Source organism: Alligator mississippiensis, chromosome 14 (assembly GCF_030867095.1).
Source record: "Alligator mississippiensis isolate rAllMis1 chromosome 14, rAllMis1, whole genome shotgun sequence".
Taxonomy (NCBI): domain Eukaryota; kingdom Metazoa; phylum Chordata; order Crocodylia; family Alligatoridae; genus Alligator; species Alligator mississippiensis.
In genome coordinates this window covers 38,034,351-38,061,440 of record NC_081837.1, presented here as the reverse complement: position 1 = coordinate 38,061,440, position 27,090 = coordinate 38,034,351, and the positions used below count along the sequence as shown (strand labels likewise).

General features: G+C 55.6%; 1 protein-coding gene across 1 annotated transcript in view; it reads left to right on the top strand.

Annotated features, from left to right (window-relative positions):
- The window catches only part of ITPR3 (inositol 1,4,5-trisphosphate receptor type 3), a 68,462-nt gene that overhangs the window by 32,701 nt on the left and 8,671 nt on the right, over window positions 1-27,090 (top strand). Inside the window, exons 14-48 of the mRNA XM_014594568.3 lie at window positions 1,013-1,154; window positions 1,918-2,079; window positions 2,604-2,776; window positions 3,234-3,353; window positions 4,126-4,308; window positions 5,094-5,345; window positions 5,727-5,871; window positions 6,222-6,369; window positions 7,126-7,322; window positions 7,526-7,655; window positions 8,391-8,448; window positions 8,749-8,914; window positions 9,478-9,642; window positions 10,216-10,284; window positions 10,565-10,690; window positions 11,372-11,494; window positions 11,885-12,085; window positions 12,676-12,927; window positions 13,384-13,509; window positions 14,044-14,169; window positions 14,835-14,955; window positions 16,257-16,441; window positions 16,895-17,043; window positions 17,254-17,362; window positions 17,692-17,782; window positions 18,321-18,490; window positions 19,471-19,645; window positions 19,812-19,996; window positions 20,453-20,653; window positions 22,021-22,131; window positions 22,565-22,660; window positions 23,310-23,411; window positions 24,615-24,701; window positions 25,354-25,464; window positions 25,978-26,170. Coding sequence (XP_014450054.2) covers window positions 1,013-1,154; window positions 1,918-2,079; window positions 2,604-2,776; window positions 3,234-3,353; window positions 4,126-4,308; window positions 5,094-5,345; window positions 5,727-5,871; window positions 6,222-6,369; window positions 7,126-7,322; window positions 7,526-7,655; window positions 8,391-8,448; window positions 8,749-8,914; window positions 9,478-9,642; window positions 10,216-10,284; window positions 10,565-10,690; window positions 11,372-11,494; window positions 11,885-12,085; window positions 12,676-12,927; window positions 13,384-13,509; window positions 14,044-14,169; window positions 14,835-14,955; window positions 16,257-16,441; window positions 16,895-17,043; window positions 17,254-17,362; window positions 17,692-17,782; window positions 18,321-18,490; window positions 19,471-19,645; window positions 19,812-19,996; window positions 20,453-20,653; window positions 22,021-22,131; window positions 22,565-22,660; window positions 23,310-23,411; window positions 24,615-24,701; window positions 25,354-25,464; window positions 25,978-26,170 — 5,150 coding nt within the window. The remainder of the gene's footprint in view (window positions 1-1,012; window positions 1,155-1,917; window positions 2,080-2,603; window positions 2,777-3,233; window positions 3,354-4,125; window positions 4,309-5,093; window positions 5,346-5,726; window positions 5,872-6,221; window positions 6,370-7,125; window positions 7,323-7,525; window positions 7,656-8,390; window positions 8,449-8,748; window positions 8,915-9,477; window positions 9,643-10,215; window positions 10,285-10,564; window positions 10,691-11,371; window positions 11,495-11,884; window positions 12,086-12,675; window positions 12,928-13,383; window positions 13,510-14,043; window positions 14,170-14,834; window positions 14,956-16,256; window positions 16,442-16,894; window positions 17,044-17,253; window positions 17,363-17,691; window positions 17,783-18,320; window positions 18,491-19,470; window positions 19,646-19,811; window positions 19,997-20,452; window positions 20,654-22,020; window positions 22,132-22,564; window positions 22,661-23,309; window positions 23,412-24,614; window positions 24,702-25,353; window positions 25,465-25,977; window positions 26,171-27,090) is intronic.

Sequence of the window (27,090 nt, the reverse complement as noted above, 5' to 3'; positions counted from 1 at the left end):
TCCCCTTGTCACTTAGCTCCATCTTGGCTGTGCCCTCTTCCCTTGCCATACGCACACATCAGGCAACTCTGTTCCTCCAGTCTGGCGCCTTGCTTCTAAATGGATCTTCACACCCTGGGACCCAGGGGCTGTGAAGAGCCCTGCCCCATCACAGATGTGGGGTCCAGCAGGGTGACTAGCTTGGCCTATGTGAGCAGTGAAGTGTGTACCCCCCTGGCCGTGGAGAGCTGGCTGGACTTGGCATGCCCTCCCGTGATGGGTGCTGATGGCTCTGGGTCCCTGGGCTGTATGGCCCTCTGCCGCTCTGCTTCTTGTGGCACAGCTGCCTTGCATCCGTGCCAGCGGCCTGTTCAAAAGCCCGCTGCTGCCCGGCCGTGCAGCGAGGCAGCAGAACTGTGCATCAGGCCTCCATCCGCCACTCCCATGCTGCAAGGAAAGCAAACGGAGATGGCTGTGTGATAGCAGCAGGTCAGCGAGTCAGGAATTTGTCTTAGGTGGGTGGGTTCCTGGCATTTCCTGAGAAAAACACAAATTGTGACACATACTGAGCCACTTCCTCTTGGCCGGCCCTCCTGCATGCTGACGAGCTGAATCCCTTGCACTGCATGGTGCCACACACTTGGCTTCGCCTGGAGGAAGAGATGTTTGTAATCCAGATCCTGACCCCTCCTCATCTTTCCAGACCCCATGAGCTGGCTCGAAAGAGGGAGGATGTTTGTCCTGGAGTCCAGGCTATACTCTGTAGTTCATTTAGGAGGACAGCTGTAAGGGATGTAAACTCTCCTGCTTCAGGGCATAAACCAGGCTGTAAGATGGTCAGGCAGTAGCTTCCAACTCGGGGTCTGTGCAAAACCCCCCTAGAACCTGACCTGGCTCCTATGTTTTGTAGACATCACACATGGTTTGAGGGTTGTTCTCGGGGGTGATGATGATTCATGCTCCCTGTTGCTGGCGTCCCTGGCAAGGCAGAGAGTCTGGCTGTTCTGGCTATTGTCCCCTGTCTTGTTTGCAGGTTTGTGATCCAGCTCCTGGAGGACCTGGTGTTTTTCGTCAGCGATGTGCCCAACAATGGGCAGAACGTCCTGGACATCCTCGTGACCAAACCCAACCGGGAGAGACAGAAGCTCATGAGGGAGCAGAACATCCTGAAACAGGTGAGCAGTGGGCTAGGGAGCGAAGGGGACACAGGGGAAGTGTTTGGGTCCAAGCCCGGATGATTCGGCCAGTGAAATCTCACCATCTGGAAGGGAAAATGTGTGTCATGAGGACTTTGGGGCCAGGCTGGGCAGACGGGCCAGGAGGGGAATGCTGGCAGGGTCCGTGCAGCCAGCTGGTGTGCTACGTGGGCACTGGTACATAGTGAGGAGCATTTTAAATTGGGGGAATTAGACCATAGAAATAAAGGGCTTTTGACATAGGCCAAAAAGCAGACATAATTTGTGCTGGGGTCATGTAAGCTTCCTTTCCTCTCCCCAACCCGTGCCAGTCAGTCCCACCGGCAGCCTCCCGCTGTTCCACCCACAGCTCCTCTGATGCTACTTAGGTCCTGTCTTCAGCTCCTCTGCTAGGCCTCCCCCTTGCCCAGCACAGCTTCGGCAATGCCACACAATCTCCACTACACTACTCAAGTCCCGAACCCCTTGCGCTCCCAGAGCCCCCACTTCTGCTTCAGCCTGACCTCCTGCTGCTGTTCCAGCCCTCCCTTCCTTCTGATCTAAGGCAATTGAATCTCATGAATCGGGGGTGCTTCATTTGGCATGACTGAATAAAGCCTTATGGGGTCTGACCCTGCTCATCCCTGCATGAGCTGAGCCAGACATGAGTTCCCATCTCTATAGGGGCGGGTACCAACTCAGGGAGGGGGCCATGAAAGGTAACTTAGGGACTGACCAGCTTTCTCTTTGTGCGTCTGGGCAGATCTTTGGGATCCTGAAGGCTCCGTTCAAGGACAAGGGTGGGGAAGGCCCGCTGGTGAGGCTGGAGGAGCTGTCGGACCAGAAGAATGCCCCCTACCAGTACATGTTCCGCCTGTGCTACCGCGTGCTGCGGCACTCCCAGGACGACTATCGCAAGAACCAGGTGGGTCTGTGTGCCACAGCTGCAGGTCATCCTAGCCTCCCCCTGTACTGCTGCGATCTATATTGGATGGTACGTGAGAGGCTCCTCTCGGGGATGAGAGTCCCATTGTGCTGGGCGCTGTACAGTCGCACCATAACATGATGCCTCCCTGCCTCAAGGGAGCAGGCAGGGTCTGTGTGATCACACAGGGCAAGTATTTGCCTCTGGTTCCCAGGGGTGTCTGTGGCTTGGGTGACATGGAGGTACAGAGCATCCATGGATCTGCTCTGTCATCCCCATGGGGGATGGATCCTCTCTATCCTGCATCTCCCTCTCAGCTGCTGTTTGCAGCTTGAGGGGCAGCTGCCGGGTAGGGTGCGCCCTGCTCTTCTTCCCTGCTGAGCCAGGGGCTGTGCGGTGAAGCCCTGAAAAGGAGAAGGGGGCTGAGTCGTGCTTTGAATTGTGCGGAGGCCCCTCTTATGGGTCACTGCCCACTGCCAGTGCTTGGACTTCCAGCCCCGGTCTCTCCTCCCACCCCACTGCAGGAGCACATCGCCAAGCAGTTTGGCATGATGCAGTCCCAGATTGGCTACGACATCCTGGCAGAGGACACCATCACTGCCTTGCTGCACAACAACCGCAAGCTGTTGGAGAAGCACATCACCAAGACCGAGGTGGAGACCTTTGTCAGCCTGGTGCGGAAGAACCGGGAGCCCAGGTGGGTGCGAGGGCGCTGCCTCCCAGTCACTGTGTACTGGGGCTCCAGCCGGGGGCCTGGGTGGAAAGCTGGGGAATCTGCTTTTTCCTCTTGAGTCCTCCCACTCCTCTGCCCTGGCGTTTGCAGCCATTGGGGTGTAATGAGCATTGCTATGTTGCACTATAGGTCTCTGGGCTGCAGAGACATAAGGTTGTAAAGGGGGCATTTTGCATGGTAGGACTTTATATCGGGACAGACACGAACTCCAGAGACTGGGATGCAGGAGGGAGGGACAGGACCGTGGGTAGGAGCTGGGTTTCCCATCAGCTGGGATCACGTGCTGATGTTGCTGATGTCGTTTGTCGACCCCCTGCTCCCTCAGCCTGGGTTCACAAAGCACCCAGTGGGATATCTCCTTGCCCCCAGCTGATTTCCCCCCCGCCTTGCAGTTAAACACTGCTCTGCTGTCACACCCCAGGTTTTTAGATTACCTCTCGGACCTGTGCGTGTCCAACCACATTGCCATCCCCGTCACCCAGGAGCTGATCTGCAAGTGTGTGCTGGACCCCAAGAACAGCGACATCCTCATCAAGACCGAGTGAGTAGCCAAGGAGGCACAGGGCCCTTTCCCAGCCCCCTGGGGCCGAGCTGCAGGGATGGTTCAAGGAAGCATCCCTCTTCTGTCTAGGGCATGAGGTAAAACTGTAGGGCCGGGGCCTCTGGAGGTGTAAATTGGCATCAGGAGGGCAGAGGAAGGTGGTCATGTGATTACGGCATGGTGGCAGATGCCTCAGGGAAGTTACCAGATCTCTCTATTCAGCTTCCCCTCTTCACGCATGGGATAATCTGCATCTGTCTTGAGTCTGGTGGCTGAGCTGGTAACATGGGAACCTGAGCTCGGGAATCCCAGGTTCAGTTCCTTGCTCTTTTACTGACTTGCTTTATGATTGCGGGTGAATCACATCATCTGCCCTGTGCCTCCATTTTCCATCCAAAAGTGGTGATCCCAGCCCTTTTCTCCCTTGCTGGGGTGTTGGGTGGGTCAAGGATTTCAAGGTGCTGGCTACTGCAGTGAGGAGGGCCATGAAAGTGCATGATGAATGGGCGGGCTTAGGACTCTGAACCTTGGGTTTCTGGGAACTTCCCAAAATGGATTCACTAAGGCACAGCATTAAAGCATCCTTTGGCATTGCTCAGCTTGCTCACACCACGCTGGCATCCACACAGGCTTCCCAAGGTCTGGGAGGTGCCATGGTTGGGATTCCTGATTCCTTGTGTGGTCTTTAGCAAGTCACAACTCCACTCAGTGCCTCAGTTTCCTCATCCATACTATGGGGTTAATGGTCTGTATCACCCTGGTATACTGGTAGGTTAAGGCCGGTGAAGGAGATGTCTCAGACGCATGAGTACCTGAGCATTGAGTACTCGGAGGAGGAGGTCTGGCTGACCTGGACAGACAAAAACAATGACCATCATGAGAAAAGCATCCGGCAACTGGCACAGGAAGCGCGGGCGGGCAATGCCCACGATGAGAATGTCCTGAGTTACTACAGGTAACGCCATGCAGCCATCTGGATCCTTCTCACAGTGGAAAGATGGGGCAGGGCGGCAGCTCAAGGGTAAATCCTACCTCCTTGTTTCATGGGAGGACCTGACATTCCTCCCAAGGGACCTCATGTTAGCCCAGTCCTGTTCACTGCTTAGAGCTGCTGCCCCGCTTCCTCACTGGGGGGTGAGTCTGGTCATGCATCCCTCTGGCAGGGGCTGAGACTTGGGCACCCACTCTGGGCACTCCCAGCTTTGCTCGTGAGGTTGACCTTACTCTGACAGGCCTCACTAAATGTGCGTGACTGTGGGACACTGCACGGGTGCAGGGGAAGGAGGAAGAGGAGGCAAGGCAGGAGGTTGTGTGGGTCCTGGACAGCCCTCCAGCCTGGTGCCTGCTTCAGCAGCTCCCCCTGCACACAGGGGAGCCGATGGAAAGTCAGCGAGTGGCGCCCAGTGGTGTCTTGGGTTGCATTCATGGGGGCTGGCTGTGCTGGCTCTGAGAGCCGTCCTCTGGCCCAGCCACCTCTCTTAGTCTCTCTCTCACACCCAGGTAGGCCCTTGTTAGCTAGAGAAGAGGCATGGCAGGGAATGGAGGAGGTCTGGTGCTCAGACCCAGCCTGGTCTTGGGCAGATGATACCTGTTTCTTCCTCAAAAGATGCAATAAACCTCCTCCCCACATTCTCCATCTCTCCTTCTCCCTCAATTCCTTCCCTCTCTCATCTCCTCTTTCCCTCTCCCCTGCCCTTCCTCATTCCCTTTCTTCCTTCTTCCTCTGTGGACCCCTCACAGGTACCAGCTGAAGCTGTTTGCCCGCATGTGCCTGGACCGCCAGTACCTGGCCATCAAGGAGATCTCCCAGCAGCTGGGCGTAGACCTGATCTTCCTTTGCATGGCGGATGAAATGCTGCCCTTTGACCTCCGGGCTTCCTTCTGCCACCTCATGCTGCACGTCCATGTGGACAGGGATCCCCAGGAGCTGGTGATGCCCGTGAAGTTTGCACGGCTGTGGACCGAGATCCCCACTGCCATCACCATCAAAGAGTGAGGAGCACTGGTGTTTCCAATCGGGACGGGGGGACAAGCCAGCACAGGGGACATTCCCTGGCCCACATCTGACCTACAGCAGTGTCTGGAGGTGGGCTGTGGCACGTGTGGAATGAGATTTGCAGGGCCCAGCTAGCGAGCAAAGGTCCCTATCCTTACAAAGGCCGCCAACAGAACTGGCCTAATCAAGCGTCCTTGTTAATAGCCTCAGTGTCAAGGCCTTGAGATGGAGCTCCCCTCTCAAAGTCAGAGGGACAGGCCAGGGGAGGCTGCTCTCAAGGCCAAACCTCGCACGCTGTTCCTCCAGACGGAGAGTCTCAAGAAAGGGGAGACGAGCCCCTCTCCTGCAGACTTAGGGTGCTGCTCTGTTTTCCGCAGCTATGACTCCAACCTGAACGCCACCCGGGATGACAAGAAGAACAAGTTTGCCAACACCATGGAGTTCGTGGAGGATTATCTCAACAACGTGGTGAGCGAGGCAGTGCCCTTCGCCAACGAGGAGAAGAACAAGCTCACCTTTGAGGTGAGCAACCTGTGCTGGCTGTGTTGTGGAGAGACGCACCTCAGGGTTTTAAAGCCAGCCTTAGATGGGACATTTTAACAGAGCACAGCCCTTATGACCTTCAAGAGACGGTGCATTATCTCTGGCTGTAGAGAGGACTAATAAAAATTTAAGGGGCAGTTCTTATCAATCTGATCTCCCATTGGCAACACTATCCTGAGATAGACAGCTCCTGTCAGCAGGGCAGGCTAGCCAGCCCTCTTGGAACGGCCCGTTCCCACTGGTGGGCATCCTAGGAAGCTTTTCTCCGGCTTTCCTCTTCGGCTGTCTTGGTCACAGAGAGGTCTGGAGTTTTTCTTTCCTTCCTTCAGGTCGTCAGTCTTGCCCACAACCTCATCTACTTTGGCTTCTACAGCTTCAGCGAGCTGCTGCGCCTGACGCGGACTCTGCTGGGCATCATAGACTGCGTCCAGAACCCACAGCTGATGGTGCAGGCCATGTACAGCGATGACATGACAGGTAAGGCTCCCTGCGCCTCGCTGGCTGGCCCGTCCCCGTCTGCTCCCCTCACATCACGGATGATCCCAAACAAAGCCTGATTATTTTTGGAGATGCTCATTGTCCTCAGCCCCATGGATGTCAAGGGGAGCTACAGGTACCCAGAACACCAAGCCAGAAGCCAGGCTGTCTGGATTTCACCCCTTAGGAGGACAGACTGTCATGAAATACTTGGCACTTCCCAGCTTCAGCGGGGCCAAAGACGCTGAGAGCCGAGCGCCGCGCCTGTCTGTGGTGCTGCCAGAAGGAGTCAGACTTGAAATCAGATTCTAGCAGATTCCCACTGACTTCAGTGTGGGGATTTTGCTTGAGTAAAGATGGAAGGAAAGAGAGGGCTTGCTGAGCCCCTGGACTCATTGAGGGTGTGGTCCAAGTGGGTAACGAGCTCTGAATTTGGCCTTGTAATAGTAATAAGTGCTAAAGTGGACACGCTGGATGAATCCTATGCGGCTTCCCAGGCTAGTCAGACACTTGGCTGGGATGGTTTCATCCAGGATGATCCTGCCTGGAGCAGGGGGCTGGACTACATGACCTCATGAAGTCCCTTCCAGCCCTACTTCCATATAATCCCATGCATCCTCCCAGCAGTGGAGTTTCTAGTCCGGGGGACAGTTGGGTAGGTTCTTACCAAAGCCCCAGCATGGCATTGGGAGCCCAGCTGTAGCCCCTTTTGCATACTGAAGTTTAGCTGTCTGCCGCCTGCGGCGGCTTCCCCAGGAAAGAACGTGCGGAGATCCATCCAGGGTGTTGGCCAGATGATGTCCACCATGGTGCTGAGCAGGAAGCAGTCCATCTTCAGCCCACCGAGCCTCAGTGCTGGGGCAGCCCCTGAGCAGGTGGACAGAGGGAGGACCATAGAGAATGAAAACATCGTGGTGATGGAAACCAAGCTGAAGATCTTGGAGATCTTGCAGGTGGGGCCTTGTGGTGATGCAGCACCTGGTTTATGAAACTTGGAGGGAAGGGGTAATGGGAAGTAATGGGGAAGTGACAGATTCCAGTGCTTCAGTGTCAGTGGCTAGTGTGGGGCAGGGGTGCAAGGAAGGGACATTTCTGTGAAGATTCAGCCTGCCTGGAGAGGACATTTACTTCTGCTCTCCTTGCCCTGCTGCCCCAGTTCATCCTGAACGTGCGGTTAGACTACAGGATCTCTTACCTGCTCTCCGTCTTCAAGAAGGAGTTTGTAGAAGTGTACCCCATGCAGGACAGTGCCGCCGATGGGACAGCTCCGGCTTTTGACTCCACAAGTAACTATCTTCCCATCCCTTCACATCCGGTTGGCCCTAGTACAGCTTTAGATTCAATGAGCCACACAGAGCATGTTAATTGTCAGCTGAATAGCACTTGGGGTCTTACTGCTTCCCTTAACTGGTACAGGGTGCTCTGTGCACTGGATATGCCAGGTTGGACCTGGCTTTGATTGTTAGGTGCTTTGGTCCAGGCGGGGTCCAGCCAGGATGTTTGGAGAAGGCAGAGATTGCAGGAAATGAGTGGCTTGGGAAAACACTTTCTTTGCTCTGTGTCTGCCTGGCTCTTGTACATCCAAGGTGCCCCTCGCTCTGGTATCAGCTCAGTAAATGAAAGGCCATATTTTCCTATTCCTTTGGCCTGTTTGCCCTCCGTGCTGTCAATTCTTCTCATTGCCATCATTAAAACCAGAGTTAAATCAGGTTAAAGCCTCTTCCTGTCAAATCCTGTTTTCCAGTGCGATACTGGCAGGGTATGGGCACAGAGGAGGAGTTGGGGGCTTGGTGAAAAATGACTAGGGAAGGGCCTTGAGGCAGGTACCAGTGATGGGCAGCTTCATAGAGACCTGGGTAAACAGCACAGCCCATCTGGACCTCAGCAGGGCAAGAGATCCCTTTCCTCACCATCTGCTGGGAGTTGAGATGATTTGCCTCAGTGCTCCCGTCTCACCCAACTCCTTATTCCCTTCCACTGGTCTAATTCCCTCCACAATCCCTTTGGTTTTCCCCTTTCAGGTGCAGCAATGAACCTGGACCGGATAGGCGAGCATGCAGAGGCCATGTTTGGTGTGGGGTAAGTTGCTTGGCTCTTCTTTCCAGGGGCAAATGAAGCTGTCTGTGGAGGCTCCCAGTAGAAGTCTTTCTTCTTTCACCTCTGAACAGAGGCATTTCTGGAGAGTGAAAGCCACAGGTAGCAGAGAAGCTGTGTGGCTGGGAGCTTCAGTAAAGTCCTGCAGTTAACCTAGCAGCCCTCACCAGCTGCAAGGATGGGAATAAGATAGCACGGGGTTTAGATAAAGCAAGAGGGAATCCAGTGGTTCTACACCGAGGGAAGGGTTGTGCTGAAAGTCCGGCTCTTTCCTGCCGTCTCCAGAAAGTCAAGCAGCATGTTGGAGGTGGACGATGAAGGCGGAAGGATGTTTCTGCGTGTGCTGATCCACCTGACTATGCACGACTACCCACCCCTCATCTCTGGCTCCCTCCAGCTCCTCTTCAAACACTTCAGCCAAAGGCAGGAGGTCCTGCACACCTTCAAGCAGGTAATGTGGGGAGGAGGTAGTTGGCATGTCCCACTTGCTTTGAAGAGGGGGATGTGCAAGCGGGCACCCAGTGGGCAGAGAGGGGCCACACTTCCAAGATGCAAGCACCAATGCAGCCCAAGTTGGCCAAGACCAGAGGAGGGCAGGGTTGGAAAGCTTTTTGGTGGCCGTGGTGTGAAGTGAGGTAGGCAACAACATCCACAAGCGGCTGGCATATGCCCACAGCATAAAACTGTCGTCGCTTTGACAGCAGTGGTTGAATGCTCAGACCTTGTCCAGCTAAAGAGGTGCCCTCAGTGTGGTTCCTTCCTCAGAGTACCCTGATGGGGGACATTGCAACAGCCTTACTAAACCCTGCAGGGCTCCAGTTTAGTAGGCTTGTCCTCTGCAGGACTAAGCAGCTGTTCCAGTGAAGAACTGCACCTGTGACTTCTGTATGGCGGGGGGAGGGACGCGAGGTGCTGGGACAGAAGGAGGTGGCATTGCCCGCACGTGGGTTTGCCTTGCAAGCTGGTTCCCAAGTGGCAGAGCAGGCTGATCTTCTCCTGGCAATATCCCTGCAGGTCCAGCTCCTGATCTCGGCACAGGATGTCGAGAACTACAAGGTGATCAAGTCAGAGCTGGACAAGCTACGCACCATGGTGGAGAAATCGGAGCTCTGGGTGGACAAGAAAGGCAGCTCCAAGGGGGATGAGTCAGGGGAAGGGAACAAGAAGGAGAAGAAAGAGGTATGACAGCCTGAGCATCTCTCTGCACTGTGGGGGATGGCAGGGACAGGGATGCCTCTGGGCCCCCCTGTTCAAATCCAGCACAGGGCACGGATGGGTGCTGCCTCTTTGCAGGCTCTGGGTTCGGCACCCTGAGTCCGCATGACTGAGGCGACTGCAGTGATGCAGCTGATGCTGGGGAAGCTGGCAGGAGCCCTCATCTCTGTGAAGGGCAGGGGGGCCCCAAATGGACTCTCCCAGGAAATGGGGTCTCGTCTTGGAAAGTCACAGCCTGGTGCCTCTCGGGATGGGCTTTAAGCAGCCCTGAGAGACTGTGGCAAAGGCTGGATCCTGCTCTCAGTTACATGGGGCTGGGATCAGGATGGATCCCATTGGGAGGAACTTGACCCAAGTGAGACTGGTGTCACAGGGCAAGGTTTGGCCCTGAAGCGTGAGTAAAGCCCAAAGGGCCAGTTTCATTGCTGCTGTGGCAGTGATGCCAGGGCTGGGCAGGTCGCTCAGGCATAGTCTTCATGCTGAGTTCCTGCCTTCAAAGGGGCTGAGGGATATTCCTTGCTCTCCTCTCCCTCCTAGCACACAGCCGACGAGGAGGTCAGCGTCCCGGGGGAGAAGAGCAGTGAGAACTACCAGATAGTCAAAGGGGTAAGCAACAGCATCTGGGAGAAGGGGCTGGCCTGGCAGCTTCCACAGATGAATGGAAAGGCTTGAGTTCAAGACCTGTGTCCCTCCCAAGCCCTGCTAAGCTATCAAAGGCTGTGAATTTAAAAGTCAAAGGCAGGTCTCACGTGGGGGGGAGGGGCTGAGCGGGAGTGGGGACGGCACGTACAGCTCCCTGCACGCTGCATTTCATAGGAACCCAGGATGTCCTGTGGTGGGTGGGTCTCCTAACAGCCACCCCCTTTCCTGTGGATTCCCCCTCCAGATCCTGGAGCGGCTGAACAAAATGTGCGGGGTTGGGGAGCAGATACGCAAGAAGCAGCAGCGCCTGCTGAAGAACATGGACGCCCACAAAGTGATGCTGGACCTGCTGCAGATCCCCTATGAGAAGGTGGGTGCAGGAAAGCTGGGGAGCATGCGGGGTGGGACAGGAAGGCAGTGGCCTCTGTGGCTGCCCAAGCTGCTGGGCTGTCTCAGAGCTGCGGGGCATGCGCCTGCTCTGGGTTTGCTGGTAGTTTCCTGCATATTGGATGTCCAGAGGCAGTGTGCATAAGGGTTAAAGCAGACTGGACTCTGGGACACCTGTTTTCTCTTTCTAGCTTGGCCACTGACTCACTGCATGGCCCCAGCACATTGCTTCACTTTTCTGTGCTTTGGTTATCTTCTCTGTAAAATGGGGATAAAAACTCTTATCCATCCTTGCAAAGTGGCTGGAGATCTTGGGTGAAAGGGACTGGATGAGGGCATCTCTAATTGTACCTTACGTGTCCTATGCCATAACACAGGCTTTGACCGACCAGAGGAGTCTGGTAGCTTGGCTATCACAGGGTACCTACACCCCATGTCCTATGCGCCTACCTGTACAGTACTCTCCACGGGGCTAGGTGTCTTCCTCACCCCAGCAGTGGATGCAAGACCTCCTAGCTCCTTTCCAACCTTGCTTCTCTGCTCTTTGATCTGAAGCAGTGTAACCCAAAGAAACGTTATCTCACAGGACAGTGGTGACTGTCCTTGGGTTGAATTTCTCAGCCTTTTCCTCCTGAACTAGCGATCTCTTCCCCTCCATGCTCAGGGCGATGTGAAGATGATGGAGATTTTGAGATACACCCACCAGTTTCTCCAGAAGTTCTGCGCTGGGAACCAGGAGAACCAGGCCCTTCTGCACAAGCATCTCAACCTCTTCCTCACCCCTGGGGTAAGGCAAAAGGGGCTTCCTGGCTGAACCCAAGCCTGGACCAGAGAAAGTGGCCAGGGGGTGGGTTCAGAGCAGCTGAAGAAGACTAAAAAACTTGCCCAGAACTACTGAGGGAAGTTCTTACCAACCCAGCAGAGGTGTCAGGGCATGGGCTGGGGTCAGTGAGCGATATTAGGAGAATGATGTGGGAAAAGGGCAGGGTTACAGATATTATTGACAGTAGAGAGAGATCAGGAGCAAACAGGAGAAGGAGAAAGGGGCAGGAGATGGTGAAGAGTGGAGGGGAGACCCCTAAGAGGGGGAAGCAGTGGGGCTGAGAGAGCAACTAGGTGTCACCAGGGCTTGGCACGGCCCACTGACCTCACAGAGGCATTGGCCCCTTGCCCACAGCTGCTGGAGGCCGAGACGATGCAGCACATCTTCCTGAACAACTACCAGCTGTGCTCAGAGATCAATGAGACGGTGCTGCAGCACTTCATCCACTGCCTGGCCACCCACGGCCGCCACGTGCAGTACCTCGACTTCCTGCACACCATCATCAAGGCTGAGGGCAAGTACGTCAAGAAGTGCCAGGACATGATCATGACGGAGGTGAGAGCCTTTCCAAGATGCCGGTGGTGGGTGTGTGTCTACAGGCATGTCGGTAGTGTGTGTGGGTGGGCAATGTGCCCCCTCTCCTTCAGCTCCAGCCTGTGCGCCTCGGCGTGGTGTTGGGAGGGGGATGCCAGAGCTCGCAGGATGGGCATTCAGATCTGTCTGGGCTGGCTGCCATGACTCAGTGTGGAGCTGGGGCATGCTGTGCTATAGGCAGAGGGGTGGGGGTCCCCGTCGGGGCAGATTGTCCCCTCTGAGTCTGTGCCTGGCTCTCACTTCAGGCTTGTCAGCTTGACTTCAGACAGCTGCAGGGTCCTCAATACCATTGAGAACAAGGTTTCACGTTGGGGTCCAGAGTCAGTAGCCTTTGTGGCTAGCTCTGTGGGGTTTTTTAAAGCTGGCTGCCTCAGTCGTGTCCTGCAGCAGGGAGTTCCTCAGCTCGGGTGTTTTTGCCCTATGCTGGAAAATGCCACTGTAAGGGCGCTGCCTGTCTTCCTTGCTACACTGAGGCAGAAGCTGGTTGCTTCCTCGCAGGGCTTTTCCATCCCCACTTTCTACAAGCCATGACCGTCGCCCTTTCTCCACAGCTGACCAATGCCGGGGACGACGTGGTGGTTTTCTACAATGACAAGGCATCCCTGGTCACCCTGCTGGAGATGATGACGGCAGCTCGGGACGGGGTGGAGGAGAATAGCCCCCTCATGTATCACATCTCCCTGGTGGATCTGCTGGCCGCCTGTGCTGAGGGCAAGAACGTCTACACGGAGATCAAGTGCACGTCCCTGCTGCCGCTGGAGGATGTGGTGCGGGTGGTGACACATGAGGACTGCATCACCGAGGTACCGGCCCAAATGGGCATGGGCACCAGTGTGCTGAGAAGATAGGGGGTGAAGGTTTTAATGAGCAAGCAGGAGAGAAGGGGCGAGCGGCATTGATGAGACAGAGAAACAAGGGGGACTGGAAGAGGAGCGGGGGTTCCTGGTCGCGTGGCAGTGGAGAGAAGGGACAGGACAAAGAAGGCAGAGGAATATCATGATAACGGTACAGCATGGAGGAAAGATGCAAGAGGAGCAAGGAGAGCAGGTGGAGAAGGCGGGTGAGGGGAAGGGAAGCAGGCTCAAAGGAAAGAGGAGATGGAGGGAGACTCAGGGAAGGGGTAGGGGAGGCCTGGCTCATGGTTCCTGCCTGGCAGCTCCATTGGTGGCCTGGAGACCCATCTGGTGGCATCAGGAGATGCTGTCTCTGCCCCTCTTGCCCCTGGCTGACTCGCACCCGGGCCCTCCCTTCCCTCACAGGTGAAGATTGCATACGTGAACTTTGTCAACCACTGCTACGTGGACACAGAAGTGGAGATGAAGGAGATATACACCAGCAACCACATCTGGACTCTCTTTGAGAACTTCACCCTCGACATGGCCAGGGTGCGTGACTGGGGCTGGAGCGGATCCCAGGGTGGGGAAATGGGGCAGAGGCTACTGCGTAGCTCTTCCTTGGGATGTAGGAGACCAAGAAGCTGATGGTCCTTCAGGCTCCACTGAGGTTCTCAGTAACCTCGGAGCCTGGGGGCTCATGAATGGCCACTAGCACAGCTGAAACGCCACAATGAAATGGGCCATTGGAAGATGTATGTAGATAGCAAGAGCTTGCTGTAGTGTTGGGAGCAAGGCGCTGCACTGACTGTGGCTGTCGGAGACATGCTGCTGTGTGGCGGTCCCGTTCGGTAAGCAGGAGCTGTTCTCCTCGGTGCTGTCCCTCCAGCAGCATCTTGAAGCCCAGAAGACATATGTCAGCTAAAAAGTGCCTTCCTTGCAAAGCTCCTCAGCTCAGGTGTCTCTATGCCCTCTTCAAGGTGAATCCCCTGGCCTCACTTGAGTCCCTGCCTGTCAGGGCAGTCCTTGAACTGGGCAACTTCTATCCCAGTGCTTTCCACTGACCCCATGTGTCCATCCCCGCAGGTGTGCAAGAAGCGAGAGAAGCGTGTTTCAGACCCCCCGCTGGAGAAGTACGTGCTCACCGTGGTGCTGGACACCATCAACGCTTTCTTCAGCTCTCCTTTCTCGGAGAACAGCACCTCACTGCAGGTAAAGGGAGGCCTTCCTAGTGTTGAGCACACCCATGGCCTGGCATCTATTCAGGTCTCCCAGACAGGCTAGGGCAGAAGCTACCAGTGAGGAGGAAACCAGAGACAGATGAAGAGCCAGAGGTCAGCCTGAGGGGAAGCCACCTGTGCTGAGGGTCTGGGGCTGGAATTTGGGCCGGATCCTTTACATTGGCCAAACATGGTGGGGGCCTGACCATGCCCTCCATCTTGAGGTGTCAGAGCATTGGCATAGAGAAGACTGCTCTGTCACGAGCTGGGAGGACTTTGAAACCAGATAAGTTTCATCCGACTTGGGATGTCCTTGCCCGTGTGAGTCGCAGGCCAGCTCTGGGAAACTTTCAGCGAAACAAAAGAGGCAGGGACCAGCGGGGCTGGGGGGTGGTGTTTACAGAGTAAAGCAGAGCACAGTTCAGCACACAGAGCCCTGTGGGGTCATGGCAAGAGAGCAGAGCTTCATGGGGCCGAGCCTATGGTTTGCTGAGCGCCGGGGGGAGGTTGATCTGAAGCCAGGTCAAGATGAGGTATGTGCGGGGAGGTGGGACCTCAGCAGGGCTGTGTCCAGGGAGAGCCCGCAGGATGCATGAGCAGTGCTGATGGGTTTTATAAGCACTTGTCCCATGAGGACCTGCCTCCTTTCTCTCCCAGACCCATCAAACCATCGTTGTGCAGTTGCTCCAGTCCACCCTGCGGCTGCTGGAGTGCCCCTGGCTGCAGCAGCAGCACAAGAGCTCGGTGGAGGCCTGTATCCGCACCCTGGCTATGGTCGGTAAGGAGCAGATTCTCCTGGGTCTCACCATTCAGGGGTTGCTCTCGTCTCTGATGTGCATCTGGGGGTCGGGCCAGGCTGAGGCTGTCTGGGAGGCAGCTGGCATGACCAGGGTCCCCTTTCAGCAGACTCTATCCATCTCCTCCTGCATATGATCCAGACAGGAGCAGGGAGGGCTCTGGCAGCTGCCGGGTGAGCCTTGGTGTCCCCGCGCTGGGTGGGGACCAGCTTCTGAATCTATGGCAGAGTTGACTCAGGGACGTGCCTCCAGATCATGCGCGTTTCTGCAGTCAGCTCCGACTGTGGCTCAGCAGCTGGGTGAGGTCAGGATGTCTTGGGAGATTCCTGGGGTTTCCCGCCGATGGGAAGCTGGAAGCAAAGCAAACATTTGTGCCAGTTTTGCTGGAAAGTCTTTGGCTTCCATCCTGCCTGCTGTGGCTGACTCCTGGGGTGGGCCGTGAGGGCTGCTGAGTCACAGAGCGGAAAGGATGGTTTGGTGACACGGGCACTGAGCGGGGCCTCGGAGAGGGCGAGTTCAATTCCCAGCTCTTCCCTGGGATGCCTCTGCCTCATTTTAGCTGTGCAGCTCTGCGCTCTCTGCCTTGGCTTCTCACCGGTGAAATGGGAGCGGTGATCTTTCCTCCCCTGGGTGGTGGGAGCATGGCACCTTTAGCATTTCCCATGCACAAGCCCTGTGTTGGGTCCTGAGGCCCAGAGGTTTGAGGCATCTTAGAAACGTAGGGCTGGAAGGAACCTGCAGAGATCGCCTCGTCCCACCTCTTGCACTGAGGCACGATCAAGTACAACTAGATCCCTGAGCGATATTTGACCTGTTCTTTAAAACCTGCAGTGAAGGAGATACCACAGCCTCCCCCAGTAGCTTGCTCTAGTGCTTAACTTCCCCTTAAAAAGATTTTCCTCATCTCCTAATCCTCTTTTTTTCCTGCAAATTAAGTTGATCACAGCCTGACCCAGTCCCAGAAGATTGGGAAAACAATTGAGCACTGACCTCTTTGCTACGCCCATTTGCCTCAGTGGTTCCTCTCCATAGACACTAGTGGTCCGCAAGGCTGTGACAGTGGTCCACAGGTTGCCCTGGGTCACACCTTAGTCCAATGATGATGAGGAGACACGGTGGCTTGTTTTGAAGGCTGATGTTGGCCTGCTGGTCCAAAAAGTTTAGCAACCCCTAGGTTTTATGTCTTCCGTGGTCTCCTGTGGGTTAGGGGAACTGGCTTTCTAACAGGCCTGGGAGCAGTGAGATGTATGATGTTCCCAATCTAAGTCTTCCCTCTCTTCAGCCAAGAGCCGCTCCATCATCCTGCCCATGGACCTGGACGCCCACGTCAGCTTCCTGCTGAACAGCAGCTCCTCCAGCGCCTTGCAGAGGAACGCGGCCAGCTACAAGGCGGCCACGCGCACCTTCCCCCGGGTGGCCACCACGGCCAACCAGTGGGACTACAAAAACATCATCGAGAAGCTGCAGGTGCAGGATGACGGGGGGCCATCGGGCTGGGGCAGGTGGTGGAGCTTCGCATGACAGCGTGCGAGGAGTTAATGGGGGTCTTGTGCCTATTGGGGACTGAGAGAAGTGCCCCTCTATGGTGCGGTGCAGACGAATGTTGTGAGCCTCCCTCGCTCCTGCACCGGCAGGTCCTTGCAGCACTGATGGTGTCTCCTGCTTGAGCTGCTTGGAGTAGCTTTGTCTTCTTGGTCTGTTAGTCTTGCCCTCTCCCATCCTGGGAGCAGTGAGTGCTGGGCATCCTGTGTCTATGCTGTGACTCCATCTACCCGCTCTCCCGCAGATCAGTGACCCCTCCTGGAGCTGCCCCTGGCCAGGGCGGCTCTGCACCATCCCCACCACAGACCCAGCAGTGGGTCAGTGTTGGGGGAGAAATATCCCCTCTGCAAGGGGCTCTGACCAGGCCATGCCTTGCAGGACATCATCAATGCCCTGGAGGACCGCTTGAAGCCCCTGGTGGAAGCCGAGCTGTCCGTCCTGGTGGATGTCCTGCACCGGCCGGAGCTACTCTTCATGGAAGGGACTGAAGCCTACCAGCGATGCGAGAGCGGGGGCTTCCTGTCCAAGTAAGGGTGCAGCATGGGACCAGCTGTCACTGCTGAAGCAGAGCTGGCACAGGGCAGTGGGGAGGGGCTGGGCTCTGCTCTCTCCCGGCCCGCGGGGGTGTGGCATGGGGGTGAAGGTGCCCAGACTGCGGGTTCGCCTGGGAGTGGGGGGAAAGCAGCCGGGAGAGCTCAGGGACCTAATGACCTGGTGGGGTTTGCTGCCGGCACCAGGCTGATCCAGCACACCCAGGACCTCATGGAGACGGAGGAGAAGCTGTGCATCAAGGTGCTGAGGACGCTGCAGCAGATGCTGATGAAAAGGAACAAATATGGGGAAAGGGTGAGTCTGTGCCCTGCTGCGCGTAGCCTCCAGCTCCCACCCCCTGGTTTGTCCTCCTGCCTCATGCGGGGTGCAGTGCCTGTGAGGAAACCATTGTGGGCACCAGGCCTGAAGTCCCTCGCTGGCAGGGAGAGAGACTCAACAGCTCCAGGCCTGGAGGGGCAGCTCCATCACACCCTGAGCTGCCCTTCACATGGCACGGGCAGGGTCTTGTGCAGCTGGTGGGTGGCTGGGGCTGGACTGGGGCACTGCTATGCCAGTGTGCAGCTTCCCCCACTTCAGCGCAGGCTCCAGCCATGAGACTCACTGCAGGTCCTTGTCACACTCAGGGCAACATGCTGAGGAAAACGCTCATGAGCAACTACTTGCAGCACAAGAAGTCCAGCTCCAAAGGGGAGGTGGTCGACGCAGCTGTGGCTGGTAAGGGATCTGGTATAACCATGTTGCCTCCTGCCCGCTCCTTCCCCATCTCTGAGGCTCATCCGTGTCCTGGCAGCCTCTGCGGTCGCCTGATGCAAGCATCAGCGTAGAAGCAGTGGCCAGGTCTGCAGCTGGTGTGACTCAGTCTGGCATCAGGGAAGCCAGCCAGGGACAGAAGGGTAGTTTCCATGTGTAGGGACCGGCAGGGGATTCCCTGGCAGAGGAGCTTGCAGTCCCCTCCTACTGATCCATCTTTCTCTAACCCTGCCCATCCCCTGGTACCCACGTGCTTTGCAAACATCTCTCCTGAACATCGCTTGTGGGACAGGGCACTGCTCCCATTGTACAGATGCGAGGCTGAGGCTTGGATGCTAAATGAGTTGCCCAAGGGCAGAGCCAAATGTGGACCCCAGGTGTCCCAAACCCCAGTTCAAACCCTTTTTGGCTCCAGGCCTCAGCTGGGCATAGATGTTGCTGCTGCCCCATTGCAGCAAAGCAGCTTTATTCTGTTCCTCCCCTCTCTCACCGTCCCCTGCAGGCCAGGACCAGGACTGGTCAGCCATTGCAGCCGTGCAGTGCCGGCTGGATAGAGAAGGGGCCACCAAGCTGGTGTCAGACCTCATCATGAACACGAAAAATGAGAAGATCTTCCAGGAGAGCATCCTCCTGGCCATCCGCCTGCTGGATGGGGGCAACACAGAGATCCAGGTACAGATATACTCCAAGGCAACCCTTCTACCTAATGCATAACGGACATGAACTTGGTATCTGAAATGGTTCATGTGGGATTTGCCTCTTTCCCCACACTTACTAGTTCTGGTCTGGCCCAAGATGCATGAGCCAAAACTCACTGCTGTGTTCCCTGGCCAGTCAGTAGCAGAGAGGGGTCAAGAATCTGTCTACATCAAGTTCCCAGCCTGGCTTTTTGATCGGATGCCTGACAAAAGCCATATGGGTGCGATAGGTTTGCGTCTATTGGAAAGTGATACTGGGCCCTCTGCTGGGCACTTTTAAAATGCTGTGGATCATTGTTTTCAAATGTAAAGCTTTTATTTTGGGGAAAGCTAGCCCACCCAAGAGACATCTCAGGTTCTGGGCACTGAAACAGATACAGCTGGTGTTTCTCAGCTTCTATTCTGGGTTTTCTTCATTTGTTAAAACACAGCCCATGGCTAGGGGTGAGGTGAGGACAAGACTGAATCATCCATTCCCTTAAAGCCAAAAGGACTGTTACTTCCTGGATCTTGGTTAAGAGATTGTAGGAGAATGACCTTATCCTTGAGATTTTGGTTTGTGTTGAGAAGAGAAAGTAGGGAGCATTGGACTGACCGGATGACTTCTCTGTCTGATCTGGTGCCCTGCTTTCTCCGATAACCCGTACCTCCATGCTTTGTAGGAAGAGCTAAACTCTTTGCAAGGTGCCTGGCATACTGTGCAGGGTTGTATACAGAGGTAGCAATGCCTTCCTGACCCCTGTGTCAACTAGCTGATGCCCAGAAGCATGAGGATTGGTCCTCTAGTGATGGGTTTTACCATTAAATGAACCAGCTGTTTGGAAACCCCAGGCACAATGGCAGGCTTTGCAGGGGAGACGCATCACAGGGGCAACCTGGCACCTTTGGATCCTGATGGGGGCCTTTTAACTCATTTTCTGGCTTCCTCTGCCCCCCTCCTCATGCCCTTCTCAGAAATCGTTTCACAACCTGATGACAAGTGACAAGAAGTCAGAGAAGTTCTTTAAAGTTTTGCACGACCGCATGAAGAAGGCACAGCAGGAGACCAAGTCCACAGTGTCAGTGAACATGAGTGACATCGGGAACAAGCCACGTGAGGACAAAGATGCTCCTGACCCTGGCAGCAAGGGTAAATGAGAGGAGAGGGGCACAAGGCTCAGCTCTTTGGGACAGGGACCATGTGGGCTTGTGCAGGGACTAGCACTGGGGTCCTGATATGGACCCATGCAAGCTGTGTGGAGAGTCACCCTCCAGTCCAACAGGCTGGCTCCATCACAGGCTGGATTTCCCTGCAGGCCGAGCAGACGCCTATGTGATGCCCAGCACCCCGTCCCGCTACCCGTTGGCTGTTGGCTTTCGGAAGGGCCACGATGCGGGGGAGCAGAGCCAGAACAACGAGATGGGGGTGACAGTGTTGATCATGGAGCCTATCCTTCGCTTCCTGCAGCTGCTCTGTGAGAACCACAACCGGGACCTGCAGGTTAGGGCCTGGCGGGTATGGGCAGGCAGCCAAAAGCTCGCTGAACTGGGACTCCGGGGATTCGGGTAGGATTCCCAGGGCTCTGGCCTGGATTAGCTCTGCCACTGCTATGGGGTCAGTGACCTCCCAGAGCCCCAGCCTCTCCTTCTGCCACATGGGCCAGTGATCCTGCCCTCCCGCGTAAAGCCAGAGCTGAGAGCCAGGTGTGACTATCATTGTGGGTGCCACGAGTGACCTCCAGTTATTGGTGCGACTCAGTGGTGGTCACTGAGCGGTGTGGTACGCACAGTACAGCTGCTCTCGGATGATGCCGAGTGCCTTGGGTCCTGGCCCACATTCTCCTTTGCCTGGGCCCTGTTGGCTTTGGAGGGAGGAGGAAGGGACCAAGGCACCCAAGGCTGATGCTATGGAGCCCTCTAGCCCCAGCAGCACTGATGGTGGGGGCTGGTTTTGCAGAACTACCTGCGATGCCAGAACAATAAGACCAACTACAACCTGGTGTGCGAGACGCTGCAGTTCCTGGACATCATGTGCGGCAGCACCACGGGGGGGCTGGGCCTGCTGGGCCTCTACATCAACGAGTGCAACGTGGCCCTGATCACCCAGACCCTGGAGACCCTGACGGAGTATTGCCAGGGCCCTTGCCATGAGAACCAGGTAACCCCGGCCGCTGGCCTGACTCCGCACTGCACCGGGGTGGGGCTGCTGGCAGGTGGTGAGGGTGGGGAGTGTGGCCAGATGCAGGTCAAGAGGGCTGCTCTACACTGTGCGGAGTGGCAGGGATGCCACTCCACTGACCTGTGTCCCTAGGGCAGCTTCTTGCTGGGCATGTCCTACCCAGGAAGCTTTGGACCAGCCAGAGCAAGGTGCTGCTGTTGCTGACGCTGGCCCCACTCAGCGTGCAAGTGAGAGCAGGGTGTGGACCACAGAGAGATCAGAGGGTGGCAGTGAAAGCCGTAGCAGGATCAGAGGTTTGAGGAGAGGGTATAGCAACCAGTGCGTACAGAGTGCACAGGTCACTTAGCCAGACAAGTTCTTTGGGTAAATCTGATCTTTTTATTAGACCAATTCAAATAGGTTACTTCGCTGCACAAAATGCCAGGCTTAATTTGTCAGCTGTTGCTTACCTCTCAGGGGTCAAACATTTGGCCCATAGGCAAGATCCAGTTTGTGGAGCTGTATGATCTGGTTCATGGGTCTTGGACCGACCGCTAGCCTTGGCATGGCCCAATCTGGACCAGCCCCAACCCCAGGCGCAGCGTGTGCCCTGTGCTGTGTGCAGGGTAACCCTGGAGCAAGGCCAGCATGTGCTGCAGGAGTCTGGCACAGGGCACACGCTGCATGCTGTGCCCCACAGGACCAGCCTCCAGCACTGTCTGTAGCATGGCCTGATCTGATCTGCAGATGGGCCCAGAGAGCAGATGAGCTTGACGCCCCTGGCTCACACTGTAACAGGCAGGGGGTATCTGCATATCCATTACATAGGAACACTGGGCCTCGCTCTCTGCTTTGTAAAGGAATTGTGCTACATCAAGTGCATCATTGGTGAAACTGCTTTGGTCCTATCAGCTTCCAGGTTGGTCCTGGGGACATAAGGTGCTCTGAGAAACAAGGTAACTGGTCTTAATTAGGTGCCAAAGACTTAGCACAGGTTTCTCTGTAATTAAGCCTGAGCCTGGGTACGGGCAGGACCTTTGCTCAGTCCCCAGGCAATGCAATTCATCCCTGCCTTGCTGGGCTGGATGATCCCTTGCCTGGAGACATAAGCACGATTAATGATACTCAGGCAGGAAAGGGATTGTTCAGGGTCATAGAGAAGTGGAGTGAGCTGGGCATAATATAAGCCAAACAGTAAGAGTGGTCAAGTGCCTGGGTGAGATTTTTTGTGGGGGTGTGGGGAAGTTTAGCGGGCCAAAGGGTCTGAGCTAAGTCAGATGGGAAAACCGAGACTGAGCTGAAGCTGAGTATCCAGCAGCAGGTTAGAAATCACAGCCTGTGGGATGACCTTGTGTGTGATTCCCCAGAGCTGCATCGTGACCCACGAGTCCAACGGCATCGACATCATCACAGCCCTGATCCTCAATGACATCAGCCCCCTCTGCAAGTACCGCATGGACCTGGTCCTCCAGCTGAAGGTAGGGGGGCCACCAGGAAGGGTCCCTCTAGTGTGTGTGTGTGTGTGTGTGTGTGTGTGTGTATGTGTGTCAGAGAGACTGGGATAGGTGTCTGTGAAATACACGGGAGCAGTAAATGCTGGCCAGGGCTTCTCTAGCGATTGGCAGGATGCAGCAGTGTGTGCATGTTGATCCCAAATCCCTGATGCACGTGGCAGAGCTACAGGTAAATTCCCAGTGGGTTAGCTCAGGGGGTCTGTGGAAGGCACTAGGAATCATGGGGGGCTGCCTCCCTCCAGCCTGTATGACCATATGGCCTCTGTTGCACAGCCCAGCTTGCTGGGAATGGTGCCAGGCTCAGCAGGTCAACAGCAGTGCTTCTGCGTGGCCTGTTCGTGGCGTGAGCACCCCGTGTGCTGGGATGCTGGGTCACTCATGTCAGTGTCTTCCCCAGGACAATGCCTCCAAGCTCCTGCTGGCACTGATGGAGAGCAGGCATGACAGCGAGAATGCCGAGAGGATCCTCATCAGCCTCCGGCCTCAGGAGCTGGTAAGGATGGGGGAGCTGGGGGGAAGTGTGGGGCTTGCAGCCTGTGTGACCAACTGAGACATGGCAGCAATCTGTACCACTGAGCGGGGAGATAGGAGGCCTCGATTGCTGGGTCGGACCCGGTTCCAGGGAGCCTCCTGCCTATTGTAGCTCAGCTCAGCTCCCTCTGCCCCTCGCTCCTCCCCCTTGCTGTTGACTCCCCTGCGGCAGGGCTGAGTCTGCCCCCTCCCTGCATGCACAGCTGGTTTTTGTGTAGTGCTAGGGGCAGTAGAGACCCCCGTCACTATTGTGTGCAAGCACCTTGCAGCCTCTCTGTTCGGATCTCACAAGAGAGGCTGAGGCAGACTGAGGGACTTGCCCAAGGTCACCCAGGGAGTCTGTAGCAGAGCCAGGGATTGATCCCAGCCTTCCCCTCTTCACTGTACAGAGCTGCTTGCAGCAGGAGAAAATACCTGCAGCCCCATGTTGGACACTAGTTACGCACACATGCTGTTTGTGCAGATGGTCTATGGAGGTTGTGGGGGGCGGGGAGGATAACTCGTTACTGCCTTGAAGCCTAGTTGTGAGCATCCCCGGTGCAGTGCGAAGCCCCAGCTCTCTGGCTTGCACAGCGCCTGGCTGACTTGCTTTCCTGCCTGGTGCCTTCTAGGTGGACGTCATTAAGAAAGCCTACGTGCAGGAGGAAGAGTGTGAGAACTCGGAGGTGTCGCCCCGTGAGGTTGGGCACAACATCTACATCCTGGCCTTGCAGGTACATTTTCTGCAGATTTTTATGCTGTTGCGAGGCTGCAAGGACCCTGCCCTCATGAATCTGCTCCCCAGCACCACCTCCAGTGCTGTGAGCAGGGGCCACTGCTCCTTGCTTACTGCATGGAGCTCGTTGGAGGGTTGTCCTCTGTGCACTTAAATGCTTCCCCAGTTTGAACCCGGACAGGCTTGGCTCAGCTGGTGTACTGGGGGAGACCCAGTCTGGACCCACAGGGACTTGCTTGCTATCTAGTCAAACCAGTAGAACATCTGCCTTCCCCAAGCCCCACAGCGCATGCTCCTAGGCAGGTTCAAGGGTCCCTTCCTCTTCCGACTATCAGCCTGAGCTGCTGTCCCTCTGCCCAGCTTGTTCTGCACTGGTACATCCCTGGTCTGTGCCTCCATCCCCGAGCTGCAAGCAGGTGGAGGCTTGCTCAGCCCCTGGAGTTGCACATAGGGAAATGGACTTACACTGGGGTAAATGTGGCACCTGTAATCCACTGGGCTGCTCTGTCCCACATCCTATTGCCCCTGGGAATACATACACTGCTGTCCTAGAACAGACCAGTAGCCTCAAGCTGCAGCAGAGAGACCTGAGGTTGGAGATGAGGAGGAAGTTTCTGACTAGGAGGGTGGGTGAGCATTGGAACAGGCTCCCTGGGGAGGTGGTGGAATCTCCTCTGTCCCTGGAAGTTTTCAAGAGCCGGTTGGACAGACCCTTGGCTGGGATGGGTTAGTTGGGGCTGATCCTGTTGGGAGCAGGGGGCTGGACTAGATGACCTTGAGAGGTCCCTTCCAGCCCTGCTTTTCTATGATCCTAACAGCAGTTTGCTTGATTTGGACCCCAGCATTTGGCAGTGACTGATCCTCATTGCTTTGGAAGGAGGCCCAAAGGCATGCCATGACCATCACCATCAGGCCAGAATCCTTCCTCACCCAGCCCAGGGCCCTGCCTGCATGCTGGAGAAGGAGGGGTGTTGTCCTGGTCCAGCCAGTGTCACTATGGCTGCAGCTTTTTCTTACTTACACAAGGGCCAGATCCTGTCCCTGAGCTCGTTTCAGTGGGGTCAGGTTTTGGGGTACCCACCTGGCACTTGCACGACGCTGGTGCAGCCGGTCAGTGCTCCCAACATGTTCACAGTACGTGCCCTTTCTTGCGGCTGCTCCTTCTCCGAGTGACCCTTGCTGTCCCTGTGTCTGTCTGCAGCTCTCCCGGCACAACAAACAACTCCAGCACCTCCTGAAGCCGGTGAAGCGAATCCAGGAGGAGGAAGAGGAGGGGATCTCATCCATGGTATGAGACATTCACAGGGCTCGTACAGGGTCTCCCCCAACAGCAACAGGTCGTTGAAGAAACTGTTGATCTAGAGCTAGCAAAGCTCTTAGCCATTCCCTGGCTGCTTCCCTGTCACTTGGCTATTCCCATGGGGATAGAAAATAAAGACCTGAAAGTACTGCTTTAGATGTGCAAGACCGACCTATGAGCACAAGGGGACACTCGGCGGGTACCACCCCTGCAGAAGGGCAGTCATGTGGTGCTGCCCCGGTGGGAGCTTCAGCTGTTGATGGCATAAGTTGCCATCTCCGCATGGAGCAGAGCCAGTCTCTGCTATTGCCATTGGGGGCTGCACTTCCCTGGTAGTACCTGATTCCTGCCCAGTGTGGCTTTGTCTTAGATCCTGATTGCCATTCAGCCATAATGCAGTTTCCCTGGGGCTTTGCAGGCATTGATTTTGCAATCTGTGGATTAGCGCTTCGGGGATGTAATCACTGCGGTGAATTGAAGCTGTGCCCCTTTGGAGAGATGTTAGGCCCCAACAGGAAGCTTTTAGTCACTTGCTTTTCCCTGGAAACCCTGTTTGATTTGGTTGCTTGCTAGAGCAGTCCCCCAGCCCCTTGCCACTGGAGCTATCTAACGATGCCTACCTTGATTTCCTGTCCTCCAGCTCAGTCTGAACAATAAGCAGCTCTCGCAGATGCTGAAGTCATCCCCGCCAGTCCAGGAAGAGGAGGAGGATCCACTGGCGTATTACGAGAGGCACACATCCCAGATCGAGGTAGGGTTCATCCCCGTGGTGGGTTTCCGCCTTGTGCTGTGCTAGCTGGTGTTTGCAGGCCTGTCTCATGGCTGGCTCCTTTTAATCCCTATTTCCTCTGTTTCCACACTCAACAAACAAAGTTCTGCATTGCAGCATGCCAGGGGTATTAGCTGGTATGTGCAGAGCTGTGAGCTTCCTCTGAGCACAATACTCCCCATAGAGCCATTTAGCTACTATAACTACAGGAGTAGCTCCAGCAGTGTCCAGCTACCTCAGGGGACTGCCATGGACACTTGTGCAAGGACTTTCTTACAGATAGGCCTTGCAGCAGTGCCAGCAGTGAGCTGCCCTCACAGTCAGTAGTTGTATCAGCTGGATCCGTCTGTGAGCATGGATTAGCAGGGGTTGCAGTTGACACAAATATTCTGATCCATAACTGAGTGCAGGTGGGGTTGGTGCCTGGTCATACGGCAGAGAAGAGAAGTGTGGCATAGACAGCTGAATGGCAGTTTCTCCACCTGATCTATTCAGATTGTGCGTCTGGATCGGAGCATGGAGCAGATCATCTTTCCAGTGCCTGGCATCTGTGAATTCCTCACCAAGGAAACCAAGTACCGGTTGTTCACCACCACAGAGCAGGATGATCAGGGCAGCAAAGTCAGCGACTTCTTTGACCAGTCGGCCTTCCTGCACAACGAGATGGAGTGGCAGAAGAAACTGCGCAGTAAGGGCAAACCCCAGCTCCTCTTGGTTGCTGCTAGGCGAGATTATTCTGATAACCAGCTTTGGAGCTGAGAGGCCAGCAGTGCTTGCAAGCACCTCCCTGAGACCCTCATGCCCCTTGTTGTGCCCAGTGCACTGCATTCTTCCATTTGCACCATGTGGCTGGGATTTTTCCCTCTGGCAGATCTTATTAATTCAGGAAGAGATGCCTAAAAATGAGTAACATTTGCAGGTTTCCTTCAGCGATAGCCCATAGGATTATAGGGAAGCAAGACTGGAAGGGACCTCACAGGGTCATAGACGCATAGCCATGGAAGGATTCATAAGCAGACTCTGTAAGTGGCCTGAGACCCACGGTGTATTGCAGTATATTTAGCAAACACAAAGCAGAAAAATGCTACAGGAAGGGGAGGCTAAAGAAAATGCATTCCCTGCCTTGCAAGGTAGGACAGCTTAAGTTGAAAATCATCCACTCAGCTTGGGTACCTCTGTTTTAGGCCCCCAGCCTGCAATCCCAATATTCAGAGATGCTGAATGCTGACAAAGCCAGTGTAAGGCCATCAGGATGGCAGGTGCTTAGCCCCTCTGAGTGTCTCAAGGTGAAAAAGCCAAAAGCCCTGACCAGGTTTGAAAAAAAGGGTTGAAATCATTAGAGCTAAGGAACAGGAACTGTAGCAGGGAGAACTCCCCATACAGATAAACCTCTGTACAGTTGCCGAGAAGAGGGATCCTGTTGAGTGGACGAAGCCAAAGGCACTGGCCTAAGCCGCTGCTGTTTGACCACCAGAATTGTTCACGGTGCCTGGCTCCTTATCAGTGTTCAATCAAAGTCCTGAACCTGCTCTCGAAATGGAGTTGGATCTGCTTCTGTGACCCAGTGAGACAGCTGAGTGCAGAGTAGCGCCACGGCTAAACAACAGC